The sequence below is a fragment of the Vulpes vulpes genome, chromosome 2 (assembly GCF_048418805.1).
Source record: "Vulpes vulpes isolate BD-2025 chromosome 2, VulVul3, whole genome shotgun sequence".
Classification (NCBI taxonomy): Eukaryota; Metazoa; Chordata; class Mammalia; order Carnivora; family Canidae; genus Vulpes; species Vulpes vulpes.
In genome coordinates this window covers 97,050,423-97,068,169 of record NC_132781.1, presented here as the reverse complement: position 1 = coordinate 97,068,169, position 17,747 = coordinate 97,050,423, and the positions used below count along the sequence as shown (strand labels likewise).

General features: G+C 33.8%; 1 protein-coding gene across 3 annotated transcripts in view; it reads right to left on the bottom strand.

Moving 5' to 3' along the window:
* The window catches only part of PLXDC2 (plexin domain containing 2), a 455,724-nt gene that overhangs the window by 201,448 nt on the left and 236,529 nt on the right, over window positions 1-17,747 (bottom strand). For all 3 annotated transcript variants that reach the window (XM_072749365.1, XM_072749364.1, XM_026013595.2), the window contains one exon: window positions 10,533-10,602. In XM_072749365.1, coding sequence (XP_072605466.1) covers window positions 10,533-10,602 — 70 coding nt within the window. The remainder of the gene's footprint in view (window positions 1-10,532; window positions 10,603-17,747) is intronic.

Sequence of the window (17,747 nt, the reverse complement as noted above, 5' to 3'; positions counted from 1 at the left end):
CTAACCTAAACATTTTTATTGATAGATACTTAGGTTGTTTCCAATCTTTGGCAATATATGTCTTTATACATTAGTCCATTATGTGGGAGTGGACCTCCATGAGACATTTTTAAAAGTAGAAATCACGTTTTATATTTTAGTATTACGTATTTCATATACGTTTTAGTTAAACGTATTTCAGTTATACGTTTTATATTTTAATAGATAACACCAGAAGTGCTTAAGAGTACATTTTCTCCATAGCCTAAGAAAACTTTTTGATTTATCTAACTTGATCTTTTAAAATCTTTTCAAACCACATGAGTGGAAATAATATATCATTATAGTTTTAATTTGTATTTCTCTTACTTGAAGTAAGATTACATATTGTTCCTTATTTAACAGCCACTTGTGATTCCTTTCTTCAAAATATTTTTTATTTTGAAATAGGTTGTTTTTAAATTTTATTTATTTATTCATGAGACAGAGAAAGAGAGAGAGAGAGAGAGAGAGAGAGAGAGAGCGAGAGGCAGAGGGAGAAGCAGGCTCCATGCAGGGAGCCTGATGTGGGACTCGATTCCGGGTCTCCAGGATCACGCCCTGGGCCAAAGGCAGGTGCCAAACCGCTGAGCCACCCACGGATCCGCTAAAATAGGTTTCAATTTAGAGAAAAATTGGCTGTCATGTATGCTGCAAATATTTTTCTAGGTTTTCATTTCCTTTTTCTTAATTTTTGATGTTTAAATGCCATGAATTTTTAATACATGCAAATTTTAACATGCAGTTTTATCGATATTTTCTTTTATGGTTTCTGGGTTTTGTATTACTATTTTTTTAAAGGGAGAGAGAGAGTGATAGTGCATGAATGAGGAGGAGGAACAGAAAGGAAGAAGCAGAGGGAGGGAGAAGGAGGAGGAAAGAATCTCAAGTTGACTGTGCCCTGAGTACAGAGCCCAAAGTGGGGCTTGACCTCACTACCCTGAGATCATAACCTGAGCTGAAACCAAGAGTTAGATGCTTAACCGACTGAGCCACCCACAAACCCCACGGGTTTGTATTATTCTTAGTAAAAATATTTCCAATTCCAGGATTACAAAGTAATTTTCTCTAGTTTTCTTCCAGTGTATTTTATATTTATGATAGAAGAAATTAGCTTAATCCACATAATGTGCTTCATATCCTATGGAAAATAAAAGACTTTTGCAATAGCATTGTATATCAGTGGGACAAATATAAAAAATAGTGTTAAAATAAATTGGTAGTCATCTGTATTGAAAAGAAGTCAGACTCCTATTTACTTTTTATAACAATAAATACAAGGATTGAAATATGATCTTAATTTTCAACTTAACATTTGGAAACTTGGAAATAGAAAAATAATCACCGTTGCAAAAAAAAAAAAAAACCTAGCATTGCTTTACTTTCCATTTTATTTGCATTTATTTATTTAAAATAAATACTATTATACATTATTAAAATTTTATATCTTAATGATCATCATAAGCATTCTTTACATGTTAACACATCGTCATATAACGTTAAGTTTTAGCTACATAATATCTCATAAGTCTTATTTTTTAAAACTGTATACATATTAGGAGTATTCAATAATTTCCAAATTATACAATCAGTTTTATTAGATTTTATCTGATGCTAAAAAAATAGCTTTAAAAATTTCTCCAAGATAATCTCTAATTATTGAGAACCAGAAAGGTAAAAACAGAGAATAGTAAACACTGCTTACGAGAGCACACTAGTGTAAAGTTTTGGGGATCAGCTGTGTTTTGAATGCATTTTGGAAGAATCTGATAAGTTACTTAAAGAATCACCAATTTAAAGAAAAAAAAAAAAAAGAAGAAGAACCAGGAGGAAAAAAAAAAAGTCCGAGCTGAGCTCAAAGACTAAAACTTTATAAATAGCAAACCCATAAATGGTAAATCATATGCTATTTATATTTTACTACAATTAAAAATGTTTAAAGAGTTTTTACTCTTTAACACTTATGTAATACTTATTTTTTGCAAATTCAGGATGCTCCAAATTCTTCTAATTTTCTATTTTTTTCTAGAGCAATCTAAAAGTACTATGGATTCTCTCTGCAAGTTATTAACTAAAATGATGCTTGCTTTTTAAAGTAGCTGTGGAAATTGGTAATGAACCAATTAAAAAGTGTTTTTTTATCTTCTTTGCCTTCAGCAGAAACCTCTCATTTGAACAATAATCCAAGCAGATTAAATGAAAACATCTCTATAGCCCTCTAGCTAGTCACACCAACAATGTAATCTTAACCCATCATAACCCCATTAGAAATAGCCAAAAAAACATTTAGAATTATTATTTTTTAATATTATGTTTCAGCCTCAGAGCTGTATCAGTTGAAGTGAGAACAACATTTTGAGCTGTTTTCACATTACACCTACCGGGTTTCTTTGAAGTATTAAAAAAACAAGAAAGATCCTGAAAATAATGGTTAACATTGAAATAATGGATACACATAAGGAAATCTGTCTCCTGATTCAAAGGCAAAACATCACACATAAACTTAAGAAGACATATATTTAGTTTTGCATTTGTGGTTGGGTCTTCAATACATTTTCAAGTTGGATTATTTGCAATTTAGTGAATCTCAAGTCTATAAAAGGCAATCTGGATTCTGCTGGGGGGAATGTCCACCTCCCATCCCCCTCAGTTAGCCATAACTAACTTTATGTTTTGATGACTTGTCCTTAAAATTCTTGTCATACAAAGGGTAGAATAGGAAGCATGATATGTGTGGTCTGCTGATTATAATAATGCCTCTTATCCAGCTGTAGCCTATGATACCACAATTAGAGAAGCATTTCATGATTCTTCTGCCGTGTGTTACAAAATTGCTAAATTTTGTGAGACATTCAGACAGTCAGAGTCATAGAATGTCAGCATTGGGAGGTCTTTAGAGGAGTGTCTACACAGTAGTTAAAGATGACAGATCTGCCTATGCTGACAAAGAGGACATCCCAAGTCATCTAGACCCTTTATACCTCCCACTCATAAATGGGTGAGCCAGCCTTTAAAAGAAGTGGTTAGAGATAATGACAAATTAAGTCCCTAAACATTCTCTAAGATATGGATAATGTCATCAAATAATAGACAAACTATTTTAATAAGCAAGCACAACTTTATGAAGTATTTTTGAAAAGGATAAAAGAGAAAAATTACATATATATATATAGAAGGATAGTAATAACATATACTATTAATTAGCATTTTCTATGAAATAGGTATCAATAACAGATTATTAGTTCATTTAATCTTGAACAAAAGTCTTTCTGAGCTAAATACTTTTAGTATGCTATTTTATAGATTGGAAAATTGAGGTGCATGAGAGAAAGAAATTTGCTAAAGATTACAACAGCTATGCCTAGTTTGACTTATGAACCTGTATATTTTGATCAAACCCATATTTTATTTGATTTAAGATATTTATCTTAAACTAGATGCTAGACATTTCTCCAAGAAAACTGAATTTCAATTGCTGGCTTCAGTAGGAGTTAAGAGAGCTTTTCTGAATTTATTCTTGAAATGGCTAGGGTCCAAAGTCAATCCTGCAGTGCTTAGTATGTATTCCCCGTCTTTTCCAGGATCGGACAATGTTAGACCAGCTGCTGTGAACTGCTACTTTATTAATTAGTTACCTAGACTCCCTTTGTTTTCAACTGAGTGATGTATTTGAGCATCTGTGCAATATTGTTATTTTTCTGAATTATTGATGAAGTGACTAGGACAGGATGCAAGCAAATTACTTGTTGCCAATGTTTCAAATAAAGCCTGGGTCCCCAAGGGGATAAATGGTGCTTTCCAGAGGCAAATGTTCCTAGGTCAATGTCTAAGCACTAGCAATGGGTAGACTTCTCTGTGGCTGTCATGGCAAAGGAAGGTCCTAAATCTGGAGAATGTGCTTTTTGTCTAGACTCATCCCAGCTGATAAACATTCTCCATTCCTGCCCCCAATCATTACTTAACTACCATGCATTAATGGTCCTCTCCATTTTGTTTTTCTAGAATTTTCTATCTTTGTTCTGCCCATATTTCTGCTTCTCGCATTTTTATTGCTCATTCCTATTGAATGGAGTCTATCTCCTGGATGGCCCCTCTCCCATTGTCTAATCTCTAACCACACTTACCCCCAGTCCCAAGGAGCCAGTGCTAAGGGAATGTAATGTGTCAATACACAAGAGAAATAAAGAGGCTTGTGAACATGCAGTTCCTAAAGGCACAATGAAAAGAAATGTAGCAATGTTGGTGAATCTGCTCAATTTACTTCTGGACACTAGACAGTTTGGGGAATAGTGAATCATCTAGGAGGGCTGCTAAGATAAACTCAGGTGTTCAGAGGTATTTCTCAGAGAATCATCTAGATATGGCAAAGCAGATATCACAAAACAATATTATCTCTCTGTTCAGGAATCCTTGAGACCTTGTTTGTTACATTAAATTAGTGAACCAAATCAGGTGGCTTTACTTATGTCCAGCATCTATCCCGTCACTACCTTCCCTTCATGCATCAGATATCAAGACACAACTTGTTTTGTCTTAATAATAATAATAATAATAATAATAATAGTCAAAGTAACTCAGTTCATTTTTTCACTAGATTCAGACAGTTAATGGATGCATTCTGTTCTGTTCTATGAGGTTATACACTTGAAAGACAACGGGGTTGGTATTTATAAATCAATCATCATGAGTAATAACTAACTCTCTTCCACTGTTAAAAAGCCTTTTATAACTGTTATTAATCAAGTCTCTCAAAAGAGCATGAAATATTATTTAGAACTACAATTAAAACATTACTATTTGAAAGTGAGAACAAAAAAGAAGCTGGAAGATTTGCTAATGTAATTCTGGAAAGTCCAATCAAAATAAAATGCACTACTTTTTTGTTTTAATCTCTCTTATTGGGGACTTAAAGTGAAAAAAAACTCCAAATGATTATAGACTAAATTTATAGAATTACTCTAAATTTAAATTCAACATACTATAGCCCAAAGAGTGATGGCTGTTTTTTTCTTGGGAGGGAAATGAGTGGATCAGAACAGGGAAAGAAGGAAAACATATTTTACTTCTGTCTTTTGACTTTTCTAATGCCACACACTGATTTCTCAGACCTTAAATACTGATTACTTAATGAACATTTTATATTTTATTAGTTACCATATGGCAAATGAAATAAAATAGATCTAAAATTCAACACCTTACATTTAATCAGTTCTATATGTCAATTATATCAAAAAAAACTAGAAAAGGAAAACAGAGATGTGTAAATAAAAGTGTTTTTATACTCTGAGAAAATATTCTAAACAGTTTTTTAATTAAACCTCCAATTAGAAAATCATGTAGAAGGGAAGGAGGGCAAATCCTTCATACACTCAAGGTGAGTAATGCATGTTGATCATTATCTTTTTAATTTATGTCAACTTTGATTCCTAATCTCATGCACAACTGCCTGCAATTCTACACACAATTTTAATTACAAACCAGCATCTTCCATACTTAAATCTGGGGCCAGAATTATCTGGATATTGTCATCCTTTCTCTTCCTCATTATTTAAAGTATCACTTACCATCCCCACCTTTTCTCTCATTGTAGTTATATGTACTCATGATGGGTTCATGAAAAAATTAGCATTATAAGTGATGGCCACAGGAATTAAAAATCAAATCCTCATGCTTAAATCTACTTTTTTGGAAACATTTAAAAGATCACCTTAGCAGCCTAATAATGAAAAAGAACCAATTAGAGTATTCATATAGCAAGAAAATGAAGGTAGTGTGATATGCAAAGAACACAGCTTAGTGGTGCCATTAATGGAAATAGTTTTATGAGATGCACAGAGTACTAGTTTTTTTAATGCCTGGAATATTTGTATTCTGAAGTATCTTTTAAATAAAAAGATAAATGAATGTTCTCAGATTCTGTTACCAGTGAACCAGAAAATAAGACGGTATTTCCAATTCATTTTGTGCATTATTTTTATGGATGATTGAAGCTTTTGAAAATTAAAATGCTTAACAAACATTCAGTTTTATAATTTATAAATAAATGGCCAAATATTTACATTTTTAACTATAAACTTAAGTGTATTCATAATACAATGTGTATATTTAAATACAAAGATGGGTCACAATAAATTATGTAGATGTCTTTTTAAAAACTATTTTCTGTTTTGAAATGGTGTTGATCTTAGTTAGGAGTAACACAAGACATCTTTGAGGTCACTTCAGTCGTAAAGAAATTTGTATCTATAAAGAAAAAGAGAAGAGGGATGGAGGCTAGATTTTAAGGAGGCATGTGAAATGGGAAAACAGTGTGGTAGGAATGGAGATTGTGGTTTCAAATATTCACTTTCACATTTCACTTTCTTTTCCCTAAATCCAATGTAAAAACAAGTTCAAGACAAATCTGTAGACACAGTTGAAGAGAACTGACAGTCAATAGAATATTCATTTCCGTTTCCCAGACACTCATGTGTCCCTACTTAAAAATCCCAGTCTCCAGTCTATTTATAATAGACTGCAGTCAACTTGATTTAATCTCACTTGTGATTTCTACTTTTCTCCCAAGCCATTCATGGTTAATAACATTTCAAGCTTTCTAATGTGATGAGCACTTGTCAGATGGGTCCATCTGCCTATCACACCTAGTCAATCACAGAAGAGATCCATCAAAAATCTGTTCCCAAGTCCCCTTTTAAGCTGTTCTTAGCTTTACTCACCACATTCTAACGGATCCTTTTGCCTAGAAACCTTTGCAACCACAATGATTGAAGAACTCAACAATGTGTTTTGCACTGGCTCCTTCTCTGTCTTCACTGTACCCAGCCTGGTTAAGATACTGCAGGCCATGCGGAAACACTCAAAGCCTGGCTGCTAATGGCCTTCTTTGCATCCACTTCCCTCACCTTACCCCACCCTCCACTGCCAGCACAGGCCAGATCTGCTCTCTATTCAAAAACCCCTGATATCTGCTGGACATCATGCACATTTATAATGCTCAAGGTATTTTACATCACTCTTCCCATCTCCCCTCCCTAGGCTTTAACTCCAACCCTCCATTCTGGATAAACAGATGTACTTGAAAGCTCTCCAGATATGTTCACTATAGATTCAGTCCTGTCCCTTAGTTCAGCATCCAAAATCTCCTGTTCTTGATTGGCCCAACAGGAATGGTCTCCTCTTTCTGCTCCGCCAGCATTTACAGTGAGCCTCTTACACTTAGTCATATACTCCTTCCTCTTCCTGGATTCTAAGCTCTAAAATAGGACCTACAATGTATTCTTCTTTGCATACAGAGAAATATCACATACTGTGCCTTTCACACAGTAGGGACTCACACTGATTGAATAAATGAATGATAAAAGTGCAATCAGGATATTTATTTAGTTGAAAACTTTTACAGGAGATTTTGGCTTCATTTTGATGGAGCTCAGGTAAATGTCTAAATTATCTCAGCTGTACCTCTCTAAACAGGCTAACGGATTTATATATGCAAGTTCCATGCTAGTATATTTTAAGTAGAGAAAAAAAGTTTCTTTATATTAGTGTTTTCTTCAAAGAAGCTAGAGATCATTCAAGACCCCAGACTTTTCACTTATTTTGAGGATCTTTTCAAAGGAAAGTGGCACTTTGAAGCAGTAAGGATGGTATAGGTATTTGGGTTTTTTTCCTACCAACTCAGCTAAGAAAAATCTTAGTCATATTGGCTGAATCACTGACATGACTTTTAAGGGTAAAACAATTTGAGAAGGTGAATATCAAAGGTGCTCATATTTTTACCACTGTATGTATAGATTTTGAACAAATGTGATTAATAATTCACTTCTTAAAATTCAGTGGAACACATAACCTAAATGTCAGAAAATATACCTAATGTTCATATTATAAAAAAAACATGGTTATAACATACTTTAAAGTTGCTAAGACACACAATATAATTCATGGTGTCAGGGGCAATCTTTCAATTTTACCTTTTTCTTTTTTCTCTCAATCCTTCAACACATTAACCCAGTTCTTCAATCATTGTGGTTGCAAAGGTTTCTAGGCATTTATTAAATGCCATGTAATATACTAGCACAGAAATACACAGAACTCAAAAGACGTGGTCCTTGTTGTATGAATTCTCGTTATGGTTAGTCCCATAAAAAAAGGTTTTATATACTTATTTGATAGAAAGAGGGAAAGGAAAGGGCAGATGGGGAGGGAGAGGGACAAGCGGAATCCATGCAGAGCACAGAGCCCAACCCGGGGCCTTGATCTCACAAGCCTGAGATGAGGACGTGGGCTGAAACCAAGAGTCAGATGCTTAACCAACTGAGCCACCCAGGTGCCCCATATTAAGTCCTTTCTTTACATAAAATTTAGTAGTTTCAGAAATGAAGCCATTGGCATTTCCTAAAACCACCTCTTCTGCTTGAGTTTGTAATTTTGGCTGACAGCATCATTTCTCTGTTTGAAGCCACAGAACTGCCAGGGCCCTCCATATGTGTCACACAAATTATTGCAATATTCTTCCAATTATATGTACTAACCCTAGTCTTTTCATACTTGAAAGCATTACACAAATGTCTGGATTCAGTTTCTTAAACTCATCACTTAGCTAGTTAAGGACTAATGACTCAAACTGACTCTTGAGGCAGTATATAAGATTGTCTCAATCTACTTTTCTCATCTTATTATGACTTTTTTTTTTTGTAAACCTACCTCCAGCTTCACTCAAACTCAATTATTTGCTATCCAAATATACCTTATCCTTTTCTCCTGTATATCTACTCTAGAAATGACTCTTCCTTCTCTATACAACCACAGAAACTGAAATGTCCTTCAAGAAAGATCTTCAACAATAATTTCTCTATAAAGTGTTATAGGATTTTCACAGATGTCTGAGCTTTATAATTCCTGGAAATCCATATTTCATGATTTGTATTTTTTTTTACATTTTTGTAAATTTAAATCCAATTTGCCAACATATAACACCCAGTGCTCATCCCATCAAGTGCCCTCCTCATTGCCTGTCACCCAGTTACCCCATCCCCCCACCCACCTTCCCTTCCATGCAACCCTTTGTTTGCTTCCCAAAGTTAGGAGTCTCTCCTGGTTTATCTCTCTCTCTCTGATTTTTCCCACTCAGTTTCCCTCCTTTCCCTTATAATCCCTTTCACTATTTCTTATATTCCACGTATGAGTAGAACCATATGATGACTGTCGTTCTCCAATTGACCTATTTCACTCAGCATAATACCCTCTAGTTCCATACACATCGAAGCAAATGGTGGGTGTTCGTCTCTTTTGATGGCTGAGTAATATTCCATTGTGTGTGTATATGTATATATGTGTACATATATATACATATATGCATACACATATGTATGTATATATATGTATACACACACACACATATATATATATATATATATATATATATATATATATATCACATCTTCTTTATCCATTCATTTGTATTTTCTAAGGAACTCTCACATTTTGCTTCATTCTAATATCGAGTAAGCTACATAATCCCAAGGCAGAGGTAGCTTTGTCATCCATTGCTCAGAGTAGGTACTCAAAAACTACTATTAGCTTATTGATATTTCCCATTATAAATCTTATTCTGAATCCTACATATCTGCTAAGTCTCAGATTAAAATAGGAGCAGTAGTGATCCACATTACTCCCAACCATTTGGAAGACCAATTAATAAAACTCAGTGAAGAAGGGGGACTCTGGTCTATGGTGCTTTAGGCATGGGCACTTTGTGGACTTTCTCCCACTTCTGGATTTCTTTTAACTTAATTCTTTACTTATGCTTCCATTTTTAAGTTTTTCTTTCAGAATACAGGGATATTCTTTGGCTTTTTGCTTATTGCTGGTAGTAGCACTCAAGGATTACCTTTTTCTCACTTCTGGGATATGGTATAAGAACAATAATTGCCTTTCTAGGGTATTGCTAATCTTGAAACTAACCCCCAAAAGTTGTGCAGAAAAATAAAACCAAAAGATTCCAAACTGAATCTATTTATTTTTAAAATTCAAATGAGTTGCCAGTCAATGTAGGTAGCATTAAAGAGATGGGGGGAGAACCCAAGTAATTAAAGCTAATATACAGGACGTGGTTTGTGTCTATATATTCAAATCAATCAATTATATACATTAAAAGAAAAGAAAAATACCACAACAACTTCCTTAAGCATATTTTTTGCCTTTTCTAGGTCCCTTCCCATTTACAAAGTCTTACCATGTTCCCAAAAATGAATTAAAGCATACAAGAAAAAAGAAGGAAAAAAAGTAGAAGGAAAACAGATGAATCTAAGCTGAAGATATTGTAACTACATTTTTTTCTGCTGAAATTTTTTTCCAATAGCTATACTCTTTCTTAGATTTTATTTACACCCATGACTTTGTGATAGAAGACAATGATTTTCTCAATAAATGTCCTTCCTGAATGAAAAGTAAATTAAAAATAATAGCTGTAATGAAACTGTAGATTATTTAGGGTGAATGGGTAGAAAACCACTTACCCCCAGTTGCCACAGTGATTTCACGTAGGAAATGGCCATAAAATGGAAAATCAAAGGACAGATTCACTCTCTGCAAGGAACAACAACCAGAAAAGAAAATCAATAATGTGCATAATAGTAAATGTAAAATGAAAAGCTTTCCACTTAAAAAAATAATGATGCTTCTACTTGCACCATTGTTATTGCAGTTGCCTGTTCAAACCTGAATCCTGGATGGTAATAAAGGATTTCTTGTTTTCTGGCAATTAAGTGTTTGAAGTATGTGAGAAAAAAAAAGTTGCACTGTTATGGTCTGTTGGTCTGTTCTTTGCTTACAAAAGGAAATCTGGAAGTTTCCACTATGATTCAAGCTACTGTCTCTAACATCACTATTGCCTTTCAGTTGTCCACTGAGAATCAGTTCAGTCATCATGGTGACCCATTTATTTTATAGTTCCTTTTAGCTTGATTAGTTTTCTCCAAAATAGTAGAGCATGTTATCTGTCAAGTTTGCTGGATAGAACATCAAAAAAATTATTTTATGCAATTATACACTTTTTTTGTCTTCTGTACATACCATAATGAAAGGCAGTTTCATGGAACAAGATACTTTGTACAGTGATCTAGACCTGCAGATATTTTTATTTTTGGTGTGATGAGTTCTCCAGATTTAGTATATTATGTTCACTTCCAAAAGCAGAGTTGAAGAATAAAAAATGCTGATTACTGGAGAAATACTTTTCCTTTGCATAGAAGAAAACTACAGAGAGTTAAGAAGAAAGCTCATAAATTTCACCCCTCTTTTTTCTAGAGAAGGGGACTGCAGCTTTTTAATTTTATTTATATTTATTTTAATTCATTATATATTTATATTATTTATAAAATATATATTACTTATGCTTTTATGTATATTTATACATTAAATATATAATTTATACAATAAATATATATAATATACATAGTAAAATGAAAACAAAAGACATCAAAGCAAAACAAAAACCCTAGATTTTTCATAGTGAAGCAATATGAATCAGATATATTATTAGGCTAGAAGCAAGGAAAACAGTAAGTTATAACAAAGATGACCAACTGAAATAAAGGATCCTGAGGGAAACTAATTAGCTAGATTAGAGCCCCACAACACATACAAAATACCTACAGCAAAAGGGGTTTTTTTTGTTGTTAAAATTCAACAATCTCTATATTATAGCTCTCCCAATATACCAACTTAAAAAACTAGAGAAGTATACCTAGATTGAATTTTTCTCATTCCAATTTTGCAAATGATTGCTTTTTTATATCCATCAGAGATTTCTACTGACTTATTTGGCATAAATTTAATGATTCAAAATTTACAGTAGCTTTCAATTAGTTTTGTGTTCCCTCCTTTTCAATGAAAGCTACATTTTCAGAAAACGCTTATCACTATTTTTATTTTTTGCTGATTAATGGAAACAATAAAACCCTTTTCACTGCATTAACTGAAATGAGTGGTAACTAATAACCCTAAAATAAAAGTTTTGATGGCAAAATCACGTATCTCACAAAATACATCAAAAGTAATTTTATAAAGGCCCTTGCTGTGGTGTGTTGCTATTCATCATTCTAATTTGTTTCCATATTCATGAGCAAATTGGTAAAATTTACCAACCTTTGGCATGTCAACTTCCAGAGTAGTTCAGTTGAAACATATATCACTAACAAACTTTATCAATTACTATCACAGGTAAACCAGAAGAATATGACATTAGTTTCTCAGTCACCAAAAAATTTCAATATTTTTAGAAGACTGAGACACATAAATACATAAGTTAAAGACTTTTTTGAGACTTAAATAAGTTCTCAAAGAAAATTATTAGGAAGAGCAATATCAACAATTGAAAGCTTTTCCTGTGTAAATGACCAGTTTACCTTAGTTACCACCATGAACTGATTCATTGACACTCATAAGGAATAGCACAGAAATTTGAAAAGATGCTACCTTCTCATAACTCATGGAATTCGCCCATTTTTCTGTGGGTAAGAGTTCCCAAATGTAGGTCCCTAATAACTTCTTCATAGTGTCTTGGCTCTATTTTCCCTAGAATTCCTTCTCCATACTATCTAGCATATCACCACCACCACCCCCCACACACATACACACACACTTCAAATCATTCAATCTAGATCCCACAGTCTCTGGAATCATATTAAAATAGTTGCCATGAGTTCTAAGGCCCAACACTGACTGGCCTTTGGTACCTCACAGTTTTCCCTTCCCATTTTCTGTTCTAGCCAGTTTTATAGATCATCTTTTATTTCCTTGTAATTGCCACCGTTAAGCCTTGGCTCTGGTACTGCTACATCATATCTTTTCTGTCACAGTCTCTAATCTTGGTTGGTCTTGGCTTCCATACTCTCTCAGCCTTGGTTTACTTTGGTTGGTACTCCAAATATCAATTATGACATAAAGATTTAGGGGCATAAGATTCAGATAATAACTGTATCAAATTGAAATTAACTCAGCATCCAAATGATTAAGAATGGCCCAAGAGGAAATCTAGAATTGGAACCCAGGTTTTATGGACAACAAAGGTAATGGTCTTAATTACTGAGATTAAAACAAAGCGATGAAAAGAGTAATACAGAAAGGCATAGTTTTGAAAATTATTATCATCCTTCCTTAAAACACATACACACGACCAAAAAATATCAAAACAAAAACAAACATAAAAAGCACTAGAATTGCATGACATGCTTTGAAGGTAAATGGTTATATATTCAATATAATTACTCCTGGATAATTGGATCCTTATTTTGTCTCAGTACGGTATATAAAACAGGCATGGGGGGAGCTAAAGAAAAGTTTTATTTGTTCATTCATCCAGTTGACAATCATTTACTTAATACCTCATATGTGCCAGGCCCTAAGTCAGAGGCTGAGGATAAAACAGTCAAGAAGTCCTACCCAGTTCTCTGCACCTCAGTGGCTCAGTAGGTTAAGTGTCTGCCTTTGGTTTAGGTCATGATACCAGGGTCCTCAGATCTAGTCCAGATTCCAGCTCCCTGCTCAGGTGGGAGTCAGCTTCTCCCTCCACTCCTACCCCCTGTTCCTGACCTCTCTTCCAAATAAATAAATAAAATCTTTAAAACAAACAAAGAAGAAGTCCTACCCAGTTCCTTCATTCAAGGAGTTCCCAAAGTGGTGCAAGGAAATGTCACATAGGGATAAATAATAGGACTAGGTAGAGGCAGAGTAGGGACCAAGAGAGGCCACCTAACTGATCATATAGCGCTAATACTGATTCTTTTAAAGGAACAACTGGAAGTTAGCCAGATGAGACCTTAAGTCATGAGAGCACAAGTGATGGGTCAAAATATAGGTAGAAAGCAAAACCGAGAAGGACTTTGTGATTATTGGAAGGACACTTAAATTGGGAGAGAGGAAGGATCTAGAAAACAGGACAGTTTTCTTGCTGGGTGACTGGTAGACCACAGTGCCACCAACTGAGAAAAAGAGTATAAGACAAAGAGCTATTATGAGTAAGTGTGAAAAAACTAATTACTTAAGTATTCTTTAACTACAAAATAAAAAAAAAATAAGGACGAACTTGAATTGTATATGCACTATGGGACTCTTCTGCAACCTGAAAGGCTAACAGAACCCTAGACTTTGTCACAAAAAGCCATGGTAAACAAAAGCCAACATAATATTGAAACAATGGTGTAATTACCATACTTTGCACATTATCTTGTCTGGGATCTCATCTCTTAAGCCATATTTCATGTAAAAGGAGAAAAGGTTCAGGAAACTTGTCATGTGATTACTAATTAATAGTCTGGGAAAAATACAAAATAAAAGTTCAGAAGTGAAATTTTCAAGAGCATGCATGACATAAATAAAATCAACTGACTTTGCTCATTCCTTTATGCTCTGTGGAAAGGAGTGAATTATTTGAAAGGAGAAATGGTAATTTTAAGACAAGCAAGCGACATATGACTTCTTCATATGGGGGAGGATAAACTTATGAAACATTCTTTAACGAGTTTGTAGAAGGATATAAATAGATTCCAGGTGGTCTGGTGCAAATTTATGGCAGATACAGCCATATATGACTGTGACCTTTAAAACCACATCACATTCTCCCACAACATGCCCCATGAAATTACTGCTGGGAACAAACTATCAGACTCAATCAAGGCTATCCTCCCAGATTTCTTTTTTTTTTTTTTTAAAGATTTTATTTATTCATTAGACAGAGAGAGAGAGAGAGAGAGGCAGAGACATAGATAGAGCCAGAAGCAGGTTCCCCATAGGGAGCCTGATGCGGCACTAGATCCTAGGACCCCAGGATCACAACCTGAGCCAAAGGCACATGCTCAAACACTGAGCCACCCAGGTGCCCTGATCCTCCCAGATTTCTAAGTGTGTCTGCACCTCTTATTGCTTCTTCTACATATTTTTCTTATGCCTACTGCTATCTGTTTCAGACTAGTTATTATGATCTCTGCTAATTCTTTTTTAATAACACAGGAATTGTAATCCTAAGAAAACACTATTCCAGTTTAACTTGTTTGCCTATTTCTCAGTGGTATTATAATGATAAATTAATTTGCCAATGTCTGCAAGACATTGAAGACAGAAACTTCCTAATAAGAGGTAAGTATATGGAGTGGGCACATTTATCATCCTAAAAGCCATTTTTAAAAATGTCATTAATAAAAACTGTGTTTTTGTTTTGTTTTGTTTTGTTTTAAGACAACTTCTCATGTACAGCAATAAAGCTATACTTTCCTGGTTCCCCCAAGTCTTTATTTGTATAAGACATAATCCTGGGGAAAAGCTTGGCAAGAAAATTAGTAGTAACACAATTTTAAGTAATTGCTGATTCTATGAGCTCATGATAGCAGAAGGTCCAAAGAATTTAGGGGTATTCATTTATTTGAGAATGAATTCATGAATCAATCATTAATTTGTATCTAATGTATTTTAACATTCTATTTTTAATCATTCAAATAATCTTACATTTGAAGGGCACACATTTGTTTCTTGAGGCTGTCAAGTAGGTGGGATATTATTATTATTATTATTAACAAAATGAGATCTGTATTATTTTTCCCCAAAACATTTAAAAAAGTAAATCAAATAAATCTTGAGATATATAATTTTCTGGTTGTTTACTTATGTCAAGGCTTAGCTTTGAGAGGTACTGTAAAAATTTAAGAAAAACATATATTTTGCTCTATTTATATGGATATTTATAGTGATACTGGCTTTCATCTGGAATACCTGAGTAAATGATCTCATTTCCAATAAGACTTATATCTCCAGTAAATAAAAATGATTAATAATCATTCTTGTTAGGATAACTTTTTGCAGATAACTATGAATAAGCTTAGTTTCTTAATTGTGATATGATACATTCTTCCACAATGCACAAAACAATTAAGTAATTTTCTTGAACTTGGATAAAGTACACATAAAACTCATTCACCTATAAATGCTTAGAGTAGATTATTGGAGACTTACTGCTTTACTAAGCACAAAACACACATTTTATGATCTTCTTTTAATGGAACTAGATAAAGCTTTATTTTTCCATTTGCAATGGTTCTTTCCTAATTTTTAATGACCTACCATGGTTTTGGAGTCAGAGAGACTTGAAACTATGTCCCAGCTTTGGTGCTTAGTAGCTGTGCATGATTTCATAATTTAACTTTTTTAAGCCACAGTTTGCTCATCTATAGTCAAGACATTTCTTCAAAGGTTTATTATAAGGATCAAATGGCCAAAGAACATGTGGACCTTCATTAGCATTGTCTCAATGATGGTGAATATTGCATTACACGAATGAAGGTGTCTAGCATAGCAACAGTTTCTTGAATCTAGTTTCCTAAACAAAAATAGCTCCCTATTTGATTCCTATTTGATTCCTAACAAATAGCTGGAACTGATGTGATATATGTTGTCTATACATGTTGATATATCAATGAAGGTAAACTGCTTTACTGAGAGAATCAATTACAATTAGATATTACATTTCTGAGCAATGTTATGATATTCTTATTTTCGTTATATTGAAATAATCATAACTACTATATTTACTGGTGTTAGAGAAATGGAATTATAATATATATATGTAATATATATATATTATGCTAAGTATTTTGCCTGTATTTAGCAAGTACAAATGTCAAAATTAGAAGATGGAGGCAAGATAAGGAACAGGATATTTGCATAATCAGAGAGTATCTTGCAAAAGATACTTGATCATTATAAAAGGGAACGCAAATATCTTTACAGTGAAAGAGCAAAATCTAGGGGATATCACCTGAAGCAGGTGATCAAAGTTAAAATCACCAGTAATAAGACATATGACACCATGTATCTCCTGATATGGTGCACAGTGAAGGACAAAAAAAATATTTCTGTGATACCACAAAAAGTGATTTTTGCCAAAAACAGATACCCGTATTAAAACATGAAGAAACAGTAGACAAACCCCGAATCAGAGACACTGTATGAAATAAGTGGCCAATATCCTTCAAAAGTGTCAAGTTCATGAAAGACAAAGACTAAGGAGCTATCATAGATTGAAAGAAGCTAGGAGATTGAACAAATACAAATGTAGGTCCTAGATTGGATTCCGAATAAGAAACACAGATGGTTTGGGGACAGTTAACAAATATGACCAAGGCCTACAGATAAGTTAAGAGAATAGGACCAGTGCTGATGTTTTGGTATCAATAATTGTACCATGAGTATATAGGATGTTAACATTTGGGGAAGTTAGGTGAAAGCTATATAGCAATTCTTTCAATATTTCTTGAAAGTTTTTTTAATAATCCTGAACCTATTAAAAAAATCTTTACCAAAAAAACAAGTAATAAATTCAAACCACCAGAAGTCGTAGATCCAGGATTTCAATCCACATATGTTTGACTTCAAAACTCTTGAGTTTTGACCACTGTACTATTCTATCCTCCTTCTTTTATACCAGGTGCTTCTTTTGCTACCTGTTATCAGACCTTCCATCATTGTGTTTTCTACCTGGGACTCTTAGTCAGTCATTCATGTTTTCGTTCTTAGTACACAACAATTTCCTCTAAAATGTAATAATAATAAGACATAGTCAGAAGGCTCCTAGATGCATGAGGCCAAAGCCATACCATAAGAAAATCTGAAAAACACAATAGTATTCTTAGATGAAACTTGCAATCACGGGGCCTGGACTGACGGAGCTGTGCTGGTAGTGA